Genomic DNA, 24457 nt, shown 5'->3' with positions numbered 1-24457 from the left:
CTTTGTTCCCCTTGACTTCTCGGCAGCATTTGGCACTGATGAACAGCCATGCTTCAATGTTCACTGGCTTTAATGACAATGGATCCTCAGATCTTTCCTCCTATGTCCAGCTATCCTTTCCCTGTCTCTTCTGCTGGCTTCTCATCTTCTTATCCCTTATGTAAGGATAAGGTTGAAACCACAGGGTCTTTAAATCAGAGTGACTAAAAGGATGTTGCATAAGAATCAGCCTCAGATAGGCCAGGATATTTGGTTGCCCCTCGAGAGTCGCCTGTAAATTGTTGAGTTGAGAAGGCATCAGTTCCAGAAATTAGAACCAGTGTGGGCCTCTGGCATACTCCTGAAGGGGAACCACAGTGTGGGGCAGGGAGTTTGAGGAGCAGAGAGCTTGGCTCCAGACTTGACCAGATCTCCTTCCCCACAATTCTGGCTAGAGGATGAGTTGGGGAAGTCTGAATAGTCCAGAGGGTTTTGGATTTCTCATCTTCCTATAAGTGTCCTAGCACATCCTTCAATAAGCTGATGACAGACACACACAGAGTTCTTATACCAAAGGGGAACTTAAGCATCCCACTATGAGGGAAAAGGACTTCCAGTAACAAAATTCTATGAGTTAGTCTCTCGTAACATGAGCTTTGATAGCAGAAGAGCATTTATGTGTTTGTGGAAGACTATGTCAGACTTTTGAAAGAAAAGTTTGTAGCTCTGTTTTTGCCCTTTTGTCTTAGTAAATACCCTCTTTAAAAGCTAATTGAGGGGGCAGCTAAGTGGTGCAGTGGATGGAGCACTGGCCCTGGATTCAGGAGGAGCTGAGTTTAAATCCGGCCCCAGACACTTGACACTTGCTGTGTGATCCTGGGCAAGTCACTTAATCCCAATTGCCTCACAAAAACAAACAAACAAACAAAACAAACTAATGGATTGGGGCACTAGGTGGTGCAGTGGATAAAGCACTGGCCCTGGATTCAGGAGGACCTGAGTTCAAATCCAGACTCAGACACTTGACACTTACTAGCTGTGTGACCCTGGGCAAGTCACTTAATCTTCATTGCCCTGCAAAAAAAAAAAAAAAAAAAAGGTAATTGATTTTCACTGGAGGCTACTTCTGGGAAGGACCCAATGGAATTGGGGCTAGAGCTGATATAGGTGATTAGAGAATCACCCCCTGACACCTCAGAGACACCCCTAGAACCTCAATGCAGAGATATAGTCGGCCTAACTCTGGGAACCCAAATTGTCAGTGAGAGTGGAATTGGGATAAGGATCCTCAGAGATTAAATGGGCTACACTTAAATGTGGGTGTCCTCCAAAGTTCTGGCCATATATATATAGTCAGTGATCTTATCCACTTCCATGGTCCAGTTACTTTTTTTAAAAATTCTGAACTAAAACAGCAAAACAAGATGAACATTTCTATTATACAAATAAACACAAAAAGAGGCTGTTTTATAAAACATTGAGTTTACCTTCCATACCACTTTTCAAAAGTATATAACAAATTCCACATGTTCCTTTCAAAACTGTTTGGCATACCCACGCTTGTGAACTTCTGTTCTGTGCTTTCCAAAAAAATGTTTCAATGGCTCTCTTTTTGGATGCAATACAACTGCTAATGTCCTTTCCCCCCTCCCAAATCATTCCTCCCTGTCTCTTTGAAATTTATTTTAATTATTTTTATGGAGTAATAATATTTCTTTACATTCATATACCACAATTTGTTCATCTATTCCCAAATTGAATGAAGGATATCACCCTAGATTCTAGTTCTTTTACTTTATTGTTTTCCATTTTAATCTTCCATTTAAGTTTATTTTCACCATTTCCTCCTTGATATCAACTTCCCTCTTTGCCTGTCCCCCTGCCTAAAAAACAAACAAAACCCCAAACCAAAAACCTGTTACCCTGTTGTATTGTATTTATTTCTACACCCAACTGTTTATGTCTATGTATCTGTATTCAGCCCTCCTTGGTCTGTTTTGGACAAGAGCACGAAGGGTCAGAGACCTACTCCCTTTATCCCTTCCTTAATATTTGTATATTCCTCTTTTCAGGCTTGCAATTCTGAGAAATGCCTACAGTTTTTCCCTTTCTACATCAGTGTATGTATTCCTTTTACCAGTCTACCCCCAGATCCTCTGTGGTGTAGTGGTATTGTTTTTTCATTTAACTTCCTTAATACCCTTTGAAGACAACTAAGCTCTGAAGGGACATTTGTTTCTTCTCCACTTATTAGAATGGGAACACTGCATCAACACTCAGCCCCTCCCCAACTATTCAAATAATTTCTTTCTAGGTTTTTCATGAGTTTTGTGTTTGCCTTTAAAAGCTCATGCTCGCCTCAGGCCTTTTATCAGAAATGCTTTAACGTCCTCCATTCCATTAATGTGTGTGCGCTAGCATGTGGTGTGTGTGTGTGTGTGTGTGTGTGTGTGTTTGTATTCTTTGTAGGATTATACTCAACTTCGCAAGGTAAGTTATTCTTTGTTGTAAGCCACTATCTTTTGCCTTTTAAAATATTATATTCCAAGTTCTAGTTCTCTTTTTGTTTATAAAAGCTACAAGGTCTTGTGTGTGATCCTGACTATGGTTCCTTGGAATTTGAATTCCTTTCTGGGACACTTACAGAATTTTTCTTTGATGTGGAAACTAGATTCTGGGTACATCATTCTTGGGACTTTTGTTTCAGGTTTCTTTTAGGAGTTGATCATTGGATTCTTACATATTTACTTTGTCCTTTGATTTTAATAGATCGAGACAGTTTTCATTTATGATTTTTTAGAGTATACAGGATTTAAATATATATATATATATATATATATATATATATATATATGCTTTTCAGGGAATCAACTGATTCTTCTTCTTCTTTTTTTTTTTTTTTGCAGGGCAATGAGGGTTAAGTGACTTGCCCAGGGTCACACAGCTAGTAAGTGTCAAGTGTCTGAGGCTGGATTTGAACTCAGGTCCTCCTGAATCCAGGGCGAGTGCTTTACCCACTGTGCCACCTAGCTGCCCTGAATCAACTGATTCTTAAATGATCTTTCCTTGACCTGTTTTCTAGGTCTGCTGCTGCTGCTGCTAAGATATTATAATTACACTTTCTTCTACTGTTTCATTCTTTTGATTTTGTTCTAATATTTCTTGTCATCTTGTGGAGAAATTCATTCTTGTTTGGTTTATTTTCATTTTCAGGGAGTTTGTTATCAGGTAAGCTTTACTATTTTTTTTCTAAGCTATTTCTTCTCCAATAATTCACTCTCACCTCAAATTTCACCAGACTCCACTACTCCTCATTTGCCACATTGTTATCCCTTCCACTTTACAGTACCCCTAAATGTGTAGCATAGAGACTAAATCTTATTTGTTTGCATTTGTAACCTCAGCACTTAGAAAAGGGACTGGAATTTAGTAAGAGGATATTAATAAATGCTTTATCCTCCTTCTCTCCCTCTCTTCTTCCCTCTGTTTCATCTTTCTTTCCTTCCTCTTCTTCCAATTCTTTCCTTCAAATTTTCAATTTTTTTTTTTTTGCGGGCAGATGGGTTAAGTGACTTGCCCAGGGTCACACAGCTAGTAAGTGTCAAGTGTCTGAGGCAGATTTTGAACTCATGAACTCCTGAATCCAGGGCCAGTGCTTTATCCACTGCACCACCTAGCTGCCCCCAATTTCATTTTTATCACTAAATTTCTTCTTTTATTCATCTTATTTGTTTGATAGTTTTCTTTTTTTACTACATCTCTGGGTATTCATGTAGTCCTTGTGGAAATTTTTTTTTTTCCTTTGAGTCTCTACTTGTACTTGTTATGGTATTAAATACTCCTTCTAGGCTGAATTTTTGGGTGTCTCATCTCTTTATATACAATAACTCTTTATCATGGTGATTGTTTTTGTGGGGTTTGCTCATTTCTCCAAACTTTAGTTCCAGAATTTGGGCTTTATACTTTTGAGTTGGGTGGTGAGCTCTCCTTGGTCTCAACCTAGGTCATTTCATTTAATGTACTGAGTGAGCTCTTACTAGTGGGGTTTTTCCCTCCTGGATCTCTGAGGATCATAGCACTGGATCTTCAGAGTCCTCTATGACATCTCAATAAAGAAGGCTAGGGACCTTGGAGCCCTGGCTATCCTAGTCTGAGGGCTGCTGTGTCCTAACTGGTCATTTCTATTCCTGATGACTTCCAAGGTCCAAGCTATGAAGTTCCAACCAGTCTGTGGCTTTCTTGGGGGAGACTTCCGGTCTTTCTTTTATATACAAAGCTCTGCAGGTTACATGTGTTTCTTGCCCATCTCTGGGAGGCCGGCAGCTTATTTGCTTGCACTGGCCCTGGTTTTGTTGGTACCTCTCTTTCCTAATGTCCTAATGACTGACATTTGGTGCAGGTTCTGGGTGAAATCAATGGCTTACTGAAGTTTCTCCTGGTATTTCTTGCTTCAGACTGGTGTCTTTTTAGGTTTTTGCTAGAGGTATGTGGAGTTGATCTGTCTGCCTCTGTTCTGCTAGCCAAGTTGGCCAGAAGCAATCCATGATTCCATTTTTACGTCTATACAGATACCAAAAAAATTGATCTCGATACAACCTCTTCCCAGGACATCCTAGTGCCATATTTCTAACTGTTTGCTGTATATTTTACCTGCATATTTGGCTAACACATGAAATATTAAACTTAACATTGTACCTAAAAGTGACATCAAAAAGTGGTACTTAATTCTGTTTAAAGAGCATTGGATGGAGACTTGTTGCATTGTTGCATTTGTTTTTAATCTGTTAAATACTAATAAAACCCTCTTTCTAGAAAAAAAATACATATGTGTATATATATATATACATATATATGTCTGTGTGTGTGTGTGCGTGTGTGTGTCTATAGATATCAATATCTATAGACACACACACCACCACTTAAAAAATAGGAAGCTTCACAGTGGTCAGTTAGGCAATTATTCAGTAAAAACTGTACTGTTTGGTAAGACATCCACCATTTCCTTCCCCTTTTCTTATGTAAACACAGGTGATCCTTTCCTCCAAGCTGTTTTTATTTCTGAACTCTTAACATTGTCATGGAATGATTTTCCTAAAGCCAATCCAGACAAGTGTTATTGGGAGGCCACTGTGGGGTGCAAAATCCCACAGATCCCCCAAAGAATCTAGGTTGTCACATTTTAAAATATTCCTTTTACATGGAGACAGTGCCAACCCATAATCTAATATAATAATCTAAGGGATAATGGGAATGAGAATATGGCAAGAAGTTCTTTTTCCTTTTGTCATTATCAGTCACTGAACTCACTTCTTTGTGATATAGCTTTTGTAAAAAAAAAAAAAAGAAAAAGAAAAAAGGAAAGAAGGAAAGAAAGTAAGAAAGTAAGAAAGAAGGAAGGAAGGAAAATAAAAATAAATGATTTCGGGTTTGGTTGCTCCTAAGACAGTGGTTAGTAAATAGTCAATTCTGACTATTAATGCTACTGTAGTAAATTGCAGCACCCAAACTCTCTAGGTCTGTCCATAAGGTTAAAAAAAAATCACAAAACCCAGAAGGTCTACCCTCACATTTTTAATTGCCTGTCTTATATGTCTCTACTTGGATGTCCTGTCAGCATTTAAAAAACTCAACATGTCAAAAACTAAACATATTTCTTTTTTTCTCCAAATCTGCCTCTCTTCCTGACCCCTCTATTTCTAGTTACAGTACAATCACTCTTCTCAGTCCCTTGGGATTGAAGCACCTGATTCATCTTTGACTCTATCTCCACAAAAGATGAGTAACCAAATGTAACATTATGTGTTGGCTGTGGTGAGAAGTCTAGCAGAAATTATTTTCCCAGACTAAACTCAGGGACCAAGGCTCATGACCTAAGCATCCTTGTGGCTTCAGTTTAAATCTAAGTAGGCTCTGAGTTCAAGATTTAAGGTTTTGCTGAGGAGAATTATAGGGCCATTCATAAAACCAAACTATAATTAAATAATTCCCAGGGAGGACTTTTAGTCTTCCATACTGGAACTGCAGGGTCTTAGCATATTTAATCTGTTAAATGTTTTTAGAAAAGAAAATAAAGCAACAAATGAAGTCCCAGGGTTGCCTCCTATCCCCTCTCTACATTCTGATTTCAAGTAATGACACAGACACAGAAAAATAACATTCATTTATAAAAGATAATCATGTTTAGAAATCACCATCAGTCATGGGGAATAGAAAACATGTTTCAGCTCTGCTTAAACAGAAGGAGGAAGGAGAAAGAAGGAGAGGAAAGAAGATACGCCCAAACTACTTTGCTTAGGTGATGGAGAGGAAGTGGAGTGAATAAATCCACCCTTCCCCAGCACACGGTAGGCACATTAAAGCAAACAGTAAATCTGTCCTGGCAGATCATTCTTTTTTTTTTTTAATTAATAAAGTATTTTATTTTTTTTCCGTTACATGTAAAGATAATTCTCAACCTTTGTTTATACAAGCTTTAAAATTTCAGATTTTTCTCCCGCCTCTCCCCTCCCTCCCCCCCCTCCCCTAGACAGCAGTTTATCTGATATATTTTATATATATATATATATATATATATATATATATATATATATATATATACACATAATAACATTAATCCTATTTCTGCATTAGTCATGTTATAAGAGAAAAAAATCAGAGCAATGATGGAAAACCTCAAAATAGAAAAAAAACAACAGCATCAAAAACAAAAGAAATAGTATGGTTCATTTAGCATCTATACTCTGCAGTTCTTTTTTTTTTTTTTCCTGGATTTGGAGATCCTCTTCCATCATGAGTTCCCTGGAACTCTTCTGTGCCATTGCATTGGTGAGAGGAATATAGTCCATCACAGTAGATCAACACTCAATGTTGATGTTACTGTGTACAATGTTCTTCTGGTTCTCCTCATCCCACTCATCATCAGCCCACGCAAGACCCTCCAAGTTTCTCTGAACTCCTCCTGCTCATCATTTCTTATAGCACAATAGTATTCCATTGTATTCATATACCACAACTTGTCCAGCCATTCCCCAATTGATGGGCACCCCCTCAACTTCCAATTCTTTGCCACCACGTAAAGAGCAGCTATAAATATTTTTGTACATGTGGGTCCCTTTCCCCCTTCCATGATCTCTTTGGGAAAAAGACCCAAAAGTGGTATTGCTGGGTCAAAGGGTATGCACAGCTTTATTGCCCTTTGGGCATAATTCCAAATTGCTCTCCAGAATGGTTGGATCAGTTCACAGCTCCACCAACAATGGATTAGTGTTCCAATTTTCCCACAGCTTCTCCAACATTTATTATTTTCCTTTTTTGTCATTTTAGCCAATCTGATAGGTGTCAGGTAGTACCTCAGAGTTGTTTTTATTTGCATCTCTCTAATCATTAGAGATTTAGAGCATTTTTTCATATGGGAATAGATAGCTTTGGTTTCTTCATCAGAAAACTGCCTGTTCATATCCTTTGACCATTTCTCAATTGAAGAATGACTTGGGTTCTTATAAATTTGATTTAGTTCCCTATATATTTTAGAGATGAGGCCTTTATCAGAAGTACTGGCCTCAAAAATTGTTTCCCAGCTTTCTGCCTCCCTTCCAATTTTGGATGCATTGCTTCTGTTTGTACAAAAATTTTTTTAATTTAATGTAATCAAAATCATCCATTTTGCATTTTATAATATACTCTATCTCTTGTTTGGTCAAAAACTGTTTTCCTTTCCAAAGATCTGATATGTAGACTATTCCTTTCTCTCCTAATTTACCTATGGTATCACCTCTTATGTCTAAATCGTGTATCCATTTTGACCTTATTTTAGTATAAGGTGTAAGATGTTGGTCTATGCCTAATTTCTGCCATACTACTGACAGATCATTCTTTAAGTAGGTCAGTGAGCCAGAGAGGACTCCAATTGCTCATAATTATATTCAATATGGGATAACAAATTTCCTTCATTTGCAGACAGCTGACCACTGGCCCAAGTCAGCGTCCGTTTCCCACCCCATCCCCAGACCCAAAGTTTTCAGGCCTCCCCATGCCACTCCTATCTTCCATGGGTGTTCACATATCCCATCATCCTTCAGTCCCCTCCTTCCAGCAGGGTAAAACTATACTTCCTACCAGTCCTCCTGTTGATTCATGGACAAACAAATTTTCCTTTAAAAGATCTTTTGTATCTGCCTCTTCTTTTCCATTCCCAATGCAACACCTCTGGTTCAGACTTTTGTTATCTGTCACTTAGCCTACTGCAATTGACTCACAACCCATCTCCCTTAAATCTTTCCCACTTGCGACCCATCCTACACCCTACAACCAGATTGATCTTCCTAATACATATTACTTAATCATTTTCAATGACTCCCTCACTGTCTACCAAATTAAGCCCAAACCTCATCCTGGACTTCAAGGGCCCTCCAATGATATAGATCCAGTTGATAATTCTAACATTGATTATTTTTTCAGGGGCAATGAGGGTTAAGTGACTTGCCCAGGGTCACACAGCTAGTAAGTGCCAAGTGTCTGGGGCCGCATTTGAACTCAGGTCCTCCTGAATCCAGGGCTGGTGCTTTATCCACTGTACCACCTAGCTGCCCCCAATTGATATTTCTAGCATCATATTTATATTACTTTTAGAGCACATTATGCTTTAAACTGTACCATTCCGTGTGTTCCACACATCTCTTTCCTGTCTCTGTGCCTTTCTCATACCATTTCTTCTATTTGGAATCCCATGTACTACTCTCTACCCCATAGAAGGCAGTGTGGTATGGTGGGAACTGACCCGTTTGTAAGGTTCAGGTCCTGGTTCTGATACTTATTAGCTATATATCTGTGAGAAAGCTTCGGTTTTCAAACTGATTTTTTAAACATGTTAATAATACTTTCACTGAGAGGCACCATGGCATAGCTGTATATAGATACACAGCTAGCATCAGAATCGGGAAGACCTGGGTTCATACATCTTAAAGGAAGAAAATGTAATGGAGTGATTAGACAAGGCATCCTGATAAGGGCTGAATGGGAGGGATTGTAGAGTCCTTTTAATGTAAAGGGTATCCCAAAAATCTTAGTACTGTATTCAGAGTGAAAATCTTATACATTGAAATATGTTTATTTAAATATAAATACCTTCAAGTTTAATATATTGAATTGGTACTTGATATTAAGTTTATAATAAATATGTATTTTTTAAAATGTATACTAGGGGGCAGCTGGGTGGTGCAGCAGATAAAGCACCAGCCCTGGATTCAGGAGGACCTGAGTTCAAATCCGACCTCAGACACTTGACACTTACTAGCTGTGTGACCCTGGGCAAGTCACTTAACCTTCATTGTTCCACCCCCAAATAATAATGTATACTAGACCATAAAATGGCATCTAACTCTAGACAGAAAGACTGAGAAGTGAGAAGGAAAACACCATTGCTCATGAAATAATGTGCCAAGTTATTGATAAGAACTCATGCCAGCTTTAGGCAAAATTGTATAATTAGCAAAGATTTGTTTTCAGGACCCCCCCCCCATCCTCCTCTTTTCGGTCTACTCCCTTTTCTTACCCTTCCTCTATCCATTCTCTACTTTCTGCTTTCCTCAGGGTTCCCAGTTTCTTCAGCTGTCTCTAGTCTATTGTTCCACTTGGGCCTGCCATATCCTAGGAGCATCCCTTATTGGGGATTTTCCCTGTTCTGACCCAAGGTGGGAAGGACTAGACAGTGGAACAGTCATGCATCCCCTTTCCTTTGAGGGCACCGCTGTCCTTTCAGTGTGAAATGTCCATTTTTTCCTTTAACTCACACACCACAATTATAATCACCTGCCAGGTGTTATAGAGATTCTACCACCACAGAATCTCTCACTTCTGTCCACTTCTCTTTACTCAAAGGACACCATCTGTGTTCAGGCTCTCGTTATCTCTAGCCTGTACTACTGTAATAGTTTCCTAATTGGTGTCCCTGGCTTAAGTTCCTTTTTCTCAAATTCATCTTCCATATAGCTACCAAAGTGTTGTGGTTTTTTTAAGCACAGTTCTGACCATCTTACTTCTCTTCTCAAGAAGCTCCAGTGACTCCCTATTGCTTCTAGGATCAAATAAAACTCCTACGTATGGCATTTAACACCCTTTAAAATCTGGCTGCATCTTACCTTTCCAGACTTCTTAATTATTATTCTTTTTCATGCATTCTATAGTTCAGCACAGCTAGGTCACAGAGTAGAGGGATGGGATTAAAATAGAAGAAGGCTAGAAGGGAAAGAAGGGACCAGTTGTAAAGGGCTTTAAATGCCAAACAGAGGATTTTAGATCTGATTCTGGAGGTAATAAGGGGTCACTGCCGTTAAATGAATGGGGCAGAGGTAGTGATACAGTCAGACCTATATAGAGTCAGGCATACTCTTTAGGAAAATCACTTTTAATTTTTTTAAATTTTAAATTTAAATTTAAATTTTTAAAAATTTTTTTAACTAAGTAGAGGATCGACTGGAGTGGGATGCGACGAGACAGGGAGACCACCCAAAGGGCTACCACAATAGTCCAGCTGAAAGGTAATCAGATCTCAAGGCCAGTGGCTGGGAGAACATGTAGAAGAGATATTTAAAAGGCTAAAGTGACAAGATCTGACAATTTGTTAAAGTTCACACAGAAAGTTAGTGGCAGAACTCAGTCTAGAATCTAGTTTCCCTAACTTACAACATTAAGGAATAAGTGTGATTCAGGCTACAGCATAAAAGATAAAGGAAATGGCATTGATGCATTAAATTTTTTTGGGGGGGGGGGAGGCAATTGGGGTTAAGTGACTTGCCCAGGGTCACACAGCTAGTAAGTATCAAGTGTCTGAGGCTGGATTTGAACTCAGGTCCTCCTGACTCCAGGGCCGGTGCTCTATCCACTGTGCTACCTAGCTGCCTCACAATGCATTAATATTTTATGGAAAAAAAACCCCACAAACATTTTAAATCACTTAAATTTCAAACACAAATAAGATAACATTCCTACATGATTTAGTGAAACATAGTTGCCACCTTGTGGTAACTTCATATTAGTGCAGCAGCAAATGTGAGAGCTCCAGAACTACTCCTGTGCCCATTTGTTGGCCAACAATAAATTCAATTCAATTGAACAAACATCTGTTAAACATCTGTAATGCAGTAAGCATTGTGCTGGGTACCGAGAATCCACGTTATGGCAACTGCCTGCTGGCTCCTCTCACAAACACAAAACATGCAATACTGTACAAAAAGTCCTGTGTGAATTCATGTTAGCCTGTCTACTAAAATTATGGTGTATTCTGGAGTCTGGAGACTAGCACAAGAGAATTAAGAATTCAATTAGAAATTCAGGTCATAAATAAACTTTGAGAATTTTTTTCTTACAGGCTAATGAACGGACAGGAGGAGTTTTCATAGGCCCACAGCTCTAAAGGAGGAAATGGCTTTTTAAGTTTGTTAATCAAATCCTCTCAATTTATAGATAAGGAAACTGAAGCCCAAAGAGATTAAGTGACTTGCCCAAAGTTAGAGAGGTGGTAAATGGCAGAGCCAGAGAGAAATTCAGTCAGTAATCAATCAACAAGAATTTATTAAGCAGCTGCTATGGGAGATTCAACAACAATAAAAGGGATCTTGCTTTCAAAGACCTTGCATTCTACTGAGGAATACAACATGCAGATATTAAAGTGTATGTAACACAGATAAAAACTAAATACAGGGGCAGCTAGGTGGCGCAGTGGATAGAGCACCAGCCCTGGATTCAGGAGGACCTGAGTTCAAATCCAGCCTCAGACCCTTGACACTTACTAGCTGTGTGACCCCGGGCAAGTCACTTAACCCCAACTGCCTCACTAAATAAATAAGTAAGTAAACAAACAAACAAATAAATAAATAAATACAAAGTGGGAGGAACTAGCAACGGGGGCCAGAGGAACAAGAAAGGTCTCCTGGTACAATGCAGCATATTTAGCTGAACTTTGAAGGAACCTTAGGATTCTAAGAGAAGAAGGAAGGAGGGAATGGAGGTAATGTATCAGAGCAATGGAGTTGCCTGTGCAAAGGGCTTGTACAGGGTGGGCCAAAAGTCACGAAGTGGTTTCAATATTAACAACTCCTTTATTTTTAAAAATTTATAATACCATAGCTTCATATATAACAAGGCTTCTCAAACTTTTTCTGCTCATGACCCCTTTTTGCCCAAGAAATTTTTATGGGACCCTGGATATACAGGTATATAAAACAGATATACATAACCTTTTACTGTTGTCAAATTTTCATGACCCCCACATTCAGTTACTGACCCATATGGAGATAGAGGATCTAAAATTGTGTATCTCAGAGCACAGATCATAGAAAATACCTTACTTCTTTCCTAGTATTCGCTTCCTTTAGACTCTTACAAAATAAGGGAGCATGTCAAAATAGGACTTTTACTGTACACCCCCACAAAAAAAAGAAAGAAAAAGAAAAATCTGGGAAGTTATTTTTGTGGAGGACCTAATCACACCCCCACCCCTGAATTGTGCTGTATCAAGATTTGTAGTAACTCCGGCCCCAGCTGTCTTGTGGCCTCAGCTGGCTGTAAAGAACATCTTTCAATAAATCTCTTTTTATTACATAAGTTTTGTCCATGTGTCCTTTTCCTTTTTTTCTTTATAATAAGACGGTCTACTATAGAATCATTCTTTTGGAGAGGCATTTGCTGTCAAACTCAGGAACTGAAACATGTAGGACAACTTGATAAATTCTTTTCATTTAAAAAAAATCCACACAACTCAAAGAAATAATCTTAATTAAAATTACTGAAGATTTAGTGATGACTAACTATGAAAAACAACCTAATCCATACTGTGGAGGGGGTGGGGCCCGGTGAATAGAGCACTGGCCCTCAAGTTGGGAGGAGGACCTGAATTCAAATCTCACCTCAGACACTTACTTACTAGCTGTGTGAACCTGGGCAAGTCACTTAACCCCAATCGACAAACATCCAGAGCCATCTCCAGTTGTCCTGATGTTTATCTTGCCACTGGACCATGACATTATGATGATGTCATGATTTGCAGTGAATTGGATTTAAGTGAGGAATGACTATGCAAGGTCACCTACTCTCCTCCAGAGCCACATGGGTCCAGTACTATACAAAATAGCTTAACTGCTTAGAGCAGTTGGTTTGAGTACTCTTCTCAGAACCCCTATACCAAATAAATTTCTTTTCTGTTTTGTTTTTTGTCTTTTGTTTTTGGGCAGGGCAATGAGGGTTAAGTGACTTGCCCAGGGTCACACAGCTAGTAAATGTCAAGTGTCTGAGGCAGGATTTGAACTCAGGTCGTCCTGAATCCAGGGCTGGTGCTTTATCCACTGTGCCACCTAGCTGCCCCAATAAATTTATTTTCAAAATTATTTCAGATTTTGGGTTTCATACTTATGACTGTCAGATGCTTACTAGAATGACAGTGATGGTTGAGTTTTCTTGCCTTTAAGCAGTTTGGTACATCACAGAGATAGTTTGATGCATCACAGAGAAAGAATTGTTGTTAATTAAAAAGTAGGCCATCAGTGGGTCTATAAAGATTTTGACATTTGTATATCAAGTTTAATTGCATTTTTAAAACGCTTAAAATGTTCTTTGATAGTATTATAAAAAGAGGTATGGATACAAATTTTTATAAGTGAAATAAGACACTGATGCCTAAAAATTGTAAATAATTCATCTAAAAGTAAATATATTAACTGTAGCTCTTGGGGGGATGAGAAGGAAATACAGGAAGAATGAAGCAGGTAAATAAACTTAAAAGAACTCTGAATATGTATGTAATGACCAGCAAAATCATCCAGGATCCTTGGCCCTCAATTAGGTCTTAAAACATCCTCACACTAATTTCTATAATGTCCTAATCTTTACATTCTAAGACAAGTGGAACTTCGAAGTTCAGATTTTGTATTATAATTATTAATGGTATCAAAACAACAATAAGTTGTGACCATATGCATGAGGCCTAGAAATAATTCATTGGAGAAAGTGGTCATAGAAAGGAGAGGAAATGACGGTGGGGCTGCAGTCAAAGACTCATAGACAACCAAAAATGGAAAGAAACTTAAGAGATCATATAATATAACCTCCTTTTTCAGATGAAGAAACTGAAGGTGAGGTGACTTGCCCCTAGTCACAGAACTACTGAATGAACAAGGAAGAGGAAAGCAATATTTACTAATATAATATCTATACATATATTTATGTGTGTATATACACATTTATATATTATATACATACATACACGTTTGGTTTTTTTTCTTTTCTACTTCAAAAGCTTACAGAATTCCTTGCTTTCCCTAGCCTACAGTTCACTCTCAGCTCCCCCTCCTTTACCTGAGGACCTTGGGCATAAGGCTTGGGAGTCCTCCTCCCACAGGTTCCTCCCCTGCTAATCCCATATCCGAACGGCTCATTTTTCTTACTTTTTCAGCAATATAGACCCTCTTCCCCTGGCCCTTTCTTTCCAGTACTGGTCGCTTCAACTTTGAGAATTTCTGCCTTTTTCTCCTCACTGCAAGAGCCCAAAGCTTTCTCTAGGGCCTCAGCTGCCGCGTCCTCTGTATCCATGGAGACCACGTAACTCCGACGCACCAGTTGTTTCCAGATTTCCTATTGGCTGGCAAGGGTCCTCCGCACCCCACCTACAACTATAGACCAATGAGCTCGAGGTACAGGACACAACCAGTCAGCTGCGTACTAACACGCTTCCTCTCATTTCCACCCCGTTGTGTTCAGGCATGAGCTTTATGGGACTTGTAGTTTTTTGAGTGCCTAGAACCACACACCCTATATACATTTCAGAACTACCCATCCCGTCTGCCCACGAGGTCACTGTGGGGTTGAGAAGGGTGAAAAGACGCGGTGGGGTTGAAGTCTGAGGAATTCCGACCTGGGGGTTTTAGTTACCTCTGGGGGCCCGGTTGGGCTGGGCAGGCCGGTTGCGGTGCGGTTGTGGACTCGATTTATGGGGCTCGGGGCTGCATTCCCATCCCCGCTGACCCGTCGTGCCTTCCTTACGCCGTTAGCCTCGCCGGGTCCGCGGTGGCTGGCTCGGCAGCGGCCAGGGAACCCCTGCGCGGGGCTGTGGTGACCTCGGGCCGGGCTTGAGCCGGGGTCATGTTTGTCCCTGGCCCCGGCTGGTGGCGAGGCTGCCCCCGGCTCGGCCCCTTAGGGGTCTGGGCCGGGCTCCGTGCTGCCTCGGCCCTGGCCCCGGCGCGCCATGCCCACCCAGGCAGACCCTACAGTCTGTTGGAGAGGAACCCCTTGAGCGATCCGGCGAGCGCTCGCAAAACCCCGCTCAAGGAGTGGACGCTGATTGTCAATCCCTTCGGGCGGCTGCAGGCGCGGCTCCCGTGCGACATTGCCGTGAGACCCCTGGACCCTTACCACTACCCGGACGCCGACCGGGTGCTGGTCACGGTGAGCGGCGTGGAGGGTGCCGGCCTGGACCTGGACAGCATCCAGGTGAGGTACGACGAGGCCCTGAAGCAGATGGCCATCATCTCGGACAGTATCGACCACCAGGCCTCGGTGGAGGTGAAGGTCCCCATGAAGTTCGGTAAGCCGAGTGGGGTTAAAGGTGGGGGATCGTATTTTAGATCACCACAGGTAGTCGGATGGCGAAAGTGAAGCCAATCGAGGTCTACTGATTTGTTCGAGGTTACACAGGTGATTCGAATCTAGGTCCTTTGATTCCGAATTCAACGCTCTTTTTGTCTGCACCATACATTCTCCCTAGTCCAGTTATAAAATAATCATAATAATAGTAGCTAGCAATTACATAGCTCTTTGAGGTTTGCAAAGCGCTTTTTGTTTGCAATCACATCAGGTCCTAAACATAATGGCACCTGGGCACTTCTTTGACCTCCTAATTCAGGAAGGGACACGTGCACTTTATATTTCGTTTGGTCCTAAAAGTAACACGATCTGGGCAGTTATTGACTGCTAAAGGAAAGGGCCGTGGGCGCTCCACTTATTATCCCATTCCATTCTAAAAGTAACTGCAGCGCTCAGTCTTTTATGGAACACCTCCGATTTACATTTATGTCCTTTAATTCTATGAATGGCACCCAAGCAGTTAGTTAATTGACTGCTTAAGGGAAAGGGGTGCTTGTTGTAATCGATCACTTTGATTCCAGATTGCTGTTTTATTACTGTGGACTCCAGGTGTTACCATTTAGAATTACATTCGGCTAAGTTTAACCTTATTTTAAAGGGAGTGAGTATGTGCTTAGATGAGAGTATTTAAAATTGAAATGGAGATATGGTTTCATAAAGAGAAAAGGATTGTCATCCTCTCTGGCATACTTCAAATACCATTGGCACCTTCAGTTGAAAAAATGTATTTTAAAGCCATCAGAAGCAGCATGGTGGCAAATAACTTTTTGAGCAAATAATTAGTAGAAGGCTTGTATCCTCTGCAGAGTTCAGATCTCTGAACAGTTTCACTTCTTGCACACTTCATATCCTAGATATGCCACTAATAATGACACTCTTCAGATGCTGTTTTTATGGTTGTTCTAATGGACTGATGTCATTGTAAACATTTATTAATTAATTCATTTAGGTCTCCTTTACTTCACACTACACAGGGTAACATCTTAGCTCTGCAACTTAAAAGATTTTTTATCTTAATTACTCTGAACTTTATTTCTAATGGTGTTGGAAAGACTACTGGATTTGGACCCAGAGGACATGAGTTCCAATCCTGAAACTGCCAGGAAATATTTTTGTGACTTTGAGCAAGTCTCTTCATCTCTTTGAGACTCAGTTCCTTTTTCTGTAAAATGAGGGGGTTGGACTAAGTAACCTCTAAGGTCACTTCCAGCTCTAACTCTCTGACCCCATCACTGATATTTAAAGATACTACTTCCCTCACAGGGTTTTTATAAGCCTCAGAGGAGGTAATGAGTGTAAAAAACCATTACTATTTGGAAGATAAAAGTATAGGGTTTTGTTTGTTTGTTTTGTTTTGTTTTGTTTTTGCAGGGCAGTGAGGGTTAAGTGACTTGCCCAGGGTCACACAACTAGTAAGTGTCAAGTGTCTGTATTTGAACTCCCGTCCTCCTAAATTCAGGGCCAGTGCTTTATCCACTGCGCCACCTAGCTGCCCCAAAAGTAGAGGTTTTTAATAGGATTGGTAGTGGCAGTGATATTACTAATTGTTTCTAAACATTTGGGAACTACAAATGTTGTAGGTTTTGCAGAGCAGCCTCTAGATTTTAATACAATATCGTCTACTAACTGAGGCGGATTGTTTTAACCTCTTCCAGCTTTGCTAAACAGTCTAAAAACTAATTTAAATTATGTATAACTACGAATTTTAAGCCAATGTTAAATAGAAAGCATGTCTACATTAATGGGAAATGATTTGATATATTAACTACCCAGATTTTCAGAGTTTATGTTTTAGCAGTGACATTTTCAGTTCCCAACAAGTATGACAACTCATCATGTCAAGGTAATGTAAATCATATATTTGACCGAAAAATACCCAATTTGCAGGCCTTAGCAAGTTAGAAAAGAAGGTTCTCAACACAGTATTGTGAGTCTGTTGTCCCAGAACCAGCCTAAGTGAGAGTTGGCCATTAGGTCATATTAAACAAGTACTAAACATGAACTTGGGCTAGAAGGCTGTCCATTTTGATTATGTTGCTTTAAAATCTCCTAGACTTTGCTGATAGATTGTTATTAAAGACCCTACTCTCTCTTAGTAGTTTTAGATAGTGGTTTTATAAATTTCAACAAGTAGGAGCTACCCTTCCAAGGGGGTTGTAAATTCCTTTTGAACCCTCTGAAGAAAGAATGTGACATGTAAGCCTAAATTCATGTGTCTCAAACTATAGTTTCTTGATTTCAATGTAGTTAAGAAGTATACTGTTCAGTTTCCCATTGGTGCCAAGCTCAGGGGGGCATCTAGTTAGCAGTATAGGACTTAATCTTAGTTTTATTTTCTCATGCTTATGGGTTATAACCGTGAGTTACTTAATGGCCACCTCTGGTGCTTTATTGTGATAGTAGTGGGGTAACACTAAATTCTGGAAGTTTATGCTATTGGAATGAAAATTCTGGATGGTTCTACAAGATGGAAAGGCTTCAGGTCTGGACCAGTAGGTGAAATGTCTGTCTGTTGTTTCAGGAGCAACCTAGTTAATTACAGAGAAGCAAGTTACCTGAGGGTTGTTTTCCAGATAATTATTGGGGGTGGAGAAGAGAACCACAGTGACTCCTCAGGACAGTCCACTGAGGCATGGAGATATCACAACCTATAACAGGAGGGTAGGGGAGAGGAAGAAGGAGAGGTCTTATGGTAATCAAACTTTGGGTCTTTGAAGTATTGAAATATAGGGTTATGGGGCAGCTAGGTGGCACAGTGGATAGAGCACCAGCCCTGGATTCAGGAGGACCCGAGTTCAAATCCGGATTCAGACCCTTGACACTTACTAGCTGTGTGACCCTGGGCAAGCCACTTAACCCCCATTGCCTCACCAAAAAAAAAAAAAAAAGAAAGAAATATAGGGTTATAGCGAAGATTTGCCTTTGAGATCTCCCTGAATCTCAGAAAATGTATTTGTTTTCTTTGATTATCTAGGATTATGCTATTAGTAAATATGGCTGGAAAGCCATTTCTTCACTCCTTAGTAATTGGGAGAAATATACAGCAATAACAGGACTGCCTTTCCTCTGCACTGGTATCCATGGAATCTGACCATGGAATGATCTTTCCTTTATCCAACAGAAAAAAAATCATAATTTTTTTCTTACACACTTCATTCTTTTAGCAAGCATATTTCATTAATATAGTACTTTTCATTATTATCATTCCACATATGCTTATGAATAGACAGATATGGTGACTTCACAGCCCCTTGTCCCTGTGGAGATAGGACTCATAGTAATAATATAGTAATGGTATAGTAATAAACGGCACATGTATCATTAATCAGACAACCTGTCTCAAACAAGTATTCCCTTGAAGAGTAGAGGAAAAGTAGGTTCCTCCCCTCCCTGCCTAACCATTGCAGAGGGTTCAATAGCGGAGGTATCTTTCTGACAGCCACTGAAGGTTGTTCATTTTGCTTGTACTGCTTTACAGTAGTAGCTCTGTCTTTTGTGACAGACCCAGTAGTGACTGTCCTGCTCTCTGAGGGTGTGGCCTTCTAGGGATGTTGAAATCCCCTTCCTGCCAATTAGCCATTGTACTAACTTGTCTTCCTTTCTTCCTTTCTAGATTTGAATATCAGGACATCAGGAACTGGCTGTGTAAAAGTTCAGGAAGCTGAATGCGATGATTGTAGAATAGAAACTGAACAAGGGATCAGCATCGTGCAGTCAATCAAGGTGTATACATCAAATTTTCCTAAACTCGTTTACTATTTAAACGAACTCGAAACCTTATAATACTTGGTATGGTAGTACGTTGAAGACTTACTCATGATACTAATCTTTAACATGCATATTCATTCACTTTTCAGAAATTCTTCAGCTATAGTTTTAAGCAAGCTCTGCTAGTAAACCAATCCGTTGAAGTATAATGGGGATAGACTATTTTGAGGCTTTCTCTTTAATTTTCTTAAACACCTAAAGTGAGTAATGCTCTCTGGCTATTTTGAGATGAATTCTTTAAATTGTAGAAATTTTTTTTCCCAAAGGAATGTTTTCTGAAGTGTTTTTCTGGAGTTCTCAGAGACAGCATGGGCTAGTGGATCAACAGCCAGCCTCAAAGTCCGGAGAGGCTTGGATTCAGGCCCTTGTCTGACTAACCCATAGTGGCCCTGTGACCCTGGGCAAGACACTTTCCCTCTCAGTACCCTAGGCAGCTCTCTGTCTAGAATTTGAAAAATAGTTACCTTCTTCATTGGTAGAGGGAGCTCTTCACTGGTGTCTTCCCATTCTAATGGAATCAGGTCTAGTTAAGAAAAAAGTGAATGAAAACTATAGAGGTAGTTTACTTTATGTAATAGATATATACCTGAACAGTTATATGCAAATGGATTTATGGTTTCTATGCATTAGGAAAGTCATTATTTAAAGTAACAATATGATGAATATTTAACAAACATTTGGCTGCTAATTTACGTATTTAACCCAATAGGATAATTTTGTTAAAAATCAGATGTGTATTACTCTTGGTGACAGTTTATTATAATAATATATAGGAAAATGCTGTCATGTGAAAGCTAAGTAAACTTTTGAAACTAATTTTTTTTGGGGGGGTGGCAGGGCAATGAGGGTTAAGTGACTTGCCCAGGGTGACACAGCTAGTAAGTGTCAAGTATCTGAGGCTGGATTTGAAGTCAGGCCCTCCTGAATCCAGGGTCAGTGCTTTATCTACTGTGCCACCTCGCTACCCCTGAAACAATTTTTAAACATAAGAGAAAATATTGACAGTTCAGTGGCAGCCTGAATTTTTTTAGGCAAGGGCAATCAGTTTAACACTGTCCTGGTCACTAAGACAATTTTAAGGAAGGCCTCAGGTAAGTTAAGAATCTCCCCCACCACCCATTCAAAATCCATAGGTATATCAGAAAGATAAACTGGATACAGTGGGAGAGAGCAAGGATGCTCTTCCTTTAATACTTGAAAAGACTCTATCAAGTAATTTAAGGTTTTCTATAGTCTTATTATTAAAAGCATGCTTCCCACCATTTATCAGTTTGGGAGCACTAATTATTTTGGCAGCCTTTACTTGTTTTAAAGATTTCCCATTTTTAAATTTATCTGTATTTTTATAAACACAGCTTCTCTGTCTGAATATTTTAGGGACATTCTTCCTTTTTTGATCCAAGTTGGGTCTTTTTTCAGAGTAGAAAAATACATTTTAACAAAGTAGCTCAAGCAATATCCATGTATGGAACATCCCTTACGAAAGTAATAATTCGTTTTTACTTTAAAGTTTGTTTTAATCAAGAAAAATATATTTCAAATCAGTTTCGTTTATCCCAGCACAAAGAAGCTCTTTACTTGAAATTGGTTCTTACTTCAGATGACATATCAGAAAATGGGAAAAGAGTAGGAATTCTGGAATCTAGTGTAGCTCAATGTAATTATGGTGAGTTAATCCCTTTTTGCTAGTTGAAATTGTTTCAAAAATCTGTTTCAGGCCACTAGGTGGTAATGAGGACTTTGAAGGCAGCATCTGGCAAGAATCATTATGTGTGATTAAGAGGATTACTACATAGGTCTTTGCAGTTATTCAGAAATGTGCCTATATAGATAATGATCTGTTTTGGTTTTCAAATAAAATCGCAAAAGATGATTTTTTTTGATGCTTGAAATTATTTTGATATTCCTGATAGTAAACAGTTGGTTCTTGATATGAGTCATTTCCAGATCTGTGGAAATTGGAGCAAGAAATCAAAGGCAATACCAAGTTACAAGACAGAATAAAAACAAACGAATAGAGCAGTTCCCTCATAACCTCTTTTAATGAGCCATTGAAAAAGGGGACATGGAATCAAAGAACATTGATACTATCACTGTTTCTTAAAGAAGCTAAACTGTTAAAAATCAGTCATTGCATCAGGGAGAAGAAAAGGCTTAGAAATTAACTCAGCCAGCAAACATTTGAACTCCTTGCCAAGCATAGAGATGTACCAGCCAAGGGCAACACAAAGTTTAAAACAGTCTTCTTGTTAAAATCTTAAAGAACTTGATGGTAGAAGATTATGAAATGTATTGCTTCATAAAAGTGGAAACGTTGAAAGGAAAAGCTAGTTTATTGAAAGTTGGCAAGAGACCCATTTAACTCAGATCAGCTCAAGGATATTTAAAGGTGAAACTGGCAGGAAAACAAGTAGATGAAAAAATGGAAAGGCTATGGTGAGATTACTCTAGCAACCTTTTTCTTTATCAATGACTGGAGTCCCACCACATCTGAATTTTAATATCACGGTGCCTGATGTTCGTCTATATGGAGTAGAAATGGCACTAAAGGAAACAAAAATGAGAAGAGAAGCTGGACTAGACCAATATACACAGAGGAGGCAACATAATTTTTTTAAACCAGACATTTTATTAAGGTAGAAAGGAATTCCAAACTGTATCATTGATGATCATAAATATTTTGTTTGGTTTTTTATGCAAGTGTGTAATAGGTTGCCTTTTTATTATTTTTCCCAATTACACGTAAAAACAGTTTTGACATTTTTTCATCTTTTGATTCCAAATTCCCTCCCTTCCTCCCCCCACATTGAGAAGGCAAGCAATTTAATATAGATTATACATGTGTAGTCGTGCAAAAAATATTTCCCCGTAAGTCAGAGGCAATATAATTTTGAAGACTTTGGGGGATACCAAATCCTTGGGAAAAAATCACATAATTACTAAGGAGGCAACTTTGTATGCCTACTTTCCTATCTCTATACAAAATTTTTATATGAATAATCTATACATGTACCAAGGATATCTTTGATAAAGGTATGAGAAGGGAATAGGCAGGCTGTTGCTGGTTATATTCTAGAGTTGACCACATTTTTTGCAGGCACGAAGTTGGCTAAAAGATGAAAAGAATACAAGATCCCACAGAGCCTGTTTTTCTGCCTCTTAAAAAGACTGATTAGATAGACATTACTGTACTCTTTTCTATTAGGATGTTTCCATGAACGTAAAAATACCAAAAGATTCCCTGAATGATATAATAATAGAAATAACTTTGATGAGGGGTTTGATTATTTATATCAAGTGAGGCATGCAGTGACAATGTAGGTTGTTAGAGTTCAGAAGATTGATGAACTAGGAACTCAGCTTGTTTTAGGGAACATCAGTATACGTACTCAAGGCCCCGAGTGGGATTTAAGGGATTGGGGTAGAGAAGAGGGCTATGAACTAAGGGCAGTACTTCTTGAGAAAGGAGAGAAAATGACCTGGAAGCTGACTAGATGACTGCAACAAAGATTTAGACAGAAGACAGGATGGACAAATTAAATGAACTGCAAAAGAAAGGAGATTATTGTTAAGTTATGCTAGCAGAGAGAGAGTCTGAAAGTTGCAATGAAGAACGAGAAGTATGCCTATTTCTCCCTATGTCATTGGGCACAAGAGGAGTATCCAGTACTGGAAGAGGGTGCAGTGTTTTTATGGAGTGAGTTAGGTTTCTGTGAGTGAAAGAAGATGGAAAGAATACGACAGGAAGAGGCCTAAGACAAAGGAAAGTTTGTTGATAGAGAAGGGGTTATAGAGGGCACAAATGGAAGTGGGGAGGAGGGTTGGATTGAGATGGTTGAGAAATAATAGGGTAATTGGGATTTCTTCTAGGGACCTGATGACTGAATTTCAGGAATTAGAAGAGGAAATTAGGTAGGCGTTTGTTAGTTACAGGATGAGGAAGTATCGTGTGGCTCAGGTGTTCATCCTTAACGGTTCTGTGATGATAGGACACATGGTAGCTTTGTTATGACCCAAACACAGTGGAAGAAAAATCTGGTTAAGCATCCCAGGCAGTACATGTTTGGGGACCAGTTCCCTAGGGCTTTACTGAACTTAGGTTCAGCACCAATTCCTTTGCTATATTCCAAGATGACGTTGGATGATACACAGTCAGAAAATACCAGGCAGGTAGAATGTGCACTAAATTCTTGGCCCGGTATCTGAAAACTCTTTCCAAGACTAAGTCTTGGCAGCAAAAAGCCTGGTGCTTGAGAGTGTGGTCATGGGGGTAGAGTGAAGGTGCAGGTGGTGAAAGTCCTGTTGACCGGAAGCACATCAGTTATAGAGGGAGGAGGAATTTTTGCTTTTCTCATATGCTGAGGTGAAGTAGGTAGTACCTCCTCACATGGCAGTAGGTTCTTGTATTCCAATCCAGTCCTTAGGAGCTGTAGTAAGGAGAGATTAGAGCAGGCAAAGTAGTAGGAGATGCTAGTACAGGGAGGTTCCTGTGGGAAAAGAGGCAAGTCCTTGAATGGGAACCTTTTTGTTAACTCATAACCATGGACTTCAGTCTTTTCAGTAATGTCTAGTAAAGCCCCCAGGGATGCTTTAACTTGCTTAACTGGCTTACCTTGTTTAATGTGCAATACTTTCAGGCCAGTGTTAAATGGTTCAACATGAGAAACTGCTATGATTTTATTAGTGGAAATGACATTACAGCAAAGACTGCTTTACTGCTACATCCTAAGGATCATGGGACTTTTCAGTATGATGTGAAATTACAACCTTCCCTATGTGCTCATCAGAATGTGTGCTCCTGGAGTGCAGAGACACACTTACTTTGGGTTTATATCCTCAGTGCTTACTACATAGTGCTTATTCAATGCTTCATTCTTTTTTTTTTTTGGTGGGGCAGTGAGGGTTAAGTGACTTGCCCAGAGTCACACAGCTAGTAAGTGTCAAGTGTCTGAGGCCGGATTTGAACTCACGTCCTCCTGAATCCAGGGCTGGTGCTTTATCCACTGTGCTACCTAGTTGCCCCTTCATTCATTTTTTAACCATGTTCTGTGAAACTTAGTGATTTGCCTTTTTTTTTTTT

General features: G+C 39.5%; 2 protein-coding genes across 3 annotated transcripts in view; one reads left to right on the top strand and one right to left on the bottom strand.

Annotated features, from left to right (window-relative positions):
• Positions 1–14543, bottom strand: part of CCDC146 (coiled-coil domain containing 146) — a 176210-nt gene extending 161667 nt beyond the window's left edge. The window contains exons 1-2 of one of the 2 annotated variants that reach the window (XM_043969179.1): positions 14415–14445; positions 1013–1053 (exon numbers count right to left, since the gene is read on the bottom strand). The gene's annotated coding sequence lies outside the window, so the exon portion shown is untranslated. Of the gene's footprint in view, positions 1–1012; positions 1054–14414 lie in introns of both variants that reach the window. The other variant, XM_043969178.1, reaches the window with a different exon arrangement.
• Positions 14544–14799: 256 nt separating this feature from the next.
• Positions 14800–24457, top strand: part of FAM185A (family with sequence similarity 185 member A) — an 84749-nt gene continuing 75091 nt past the window's right edge. Inside the window, exons 1-2 of the mRNA XM_043968708.1 lie at positions 14800–15550; positions 19223–19332. Of these exons, the coding sequence (XP_043824643.1) occupies positions 15109–15550; positions 19223–19332 (552 nt within the window). The 5' untranslated portion in view covers positions 14800–15108. The remainder of the gene's footprint in view (positions 15551–19222; positions 19333–24457) is intronic.

Source organism: Dromiciops gliroides, chromosome 5 (assembly GCF_019393635.1).
Source record: "Dromiciops gliroides isolate mDroGli1 chromosome 5, mDroGli1.pri, whole genome shotgun sequence".
In the NCBI taxonomy this organism is placed as follows: Eukaryota; Metazoa; Chordata; class Mammalia; order Microbiotheria; family Microbiotheriidae; genus Dromiciops; species Dromiciops gliroides.
Note: the sequence above shows the minus strand (reverse complement) of the source record. Positions and strands in the feature narration are given on the sequence as shown.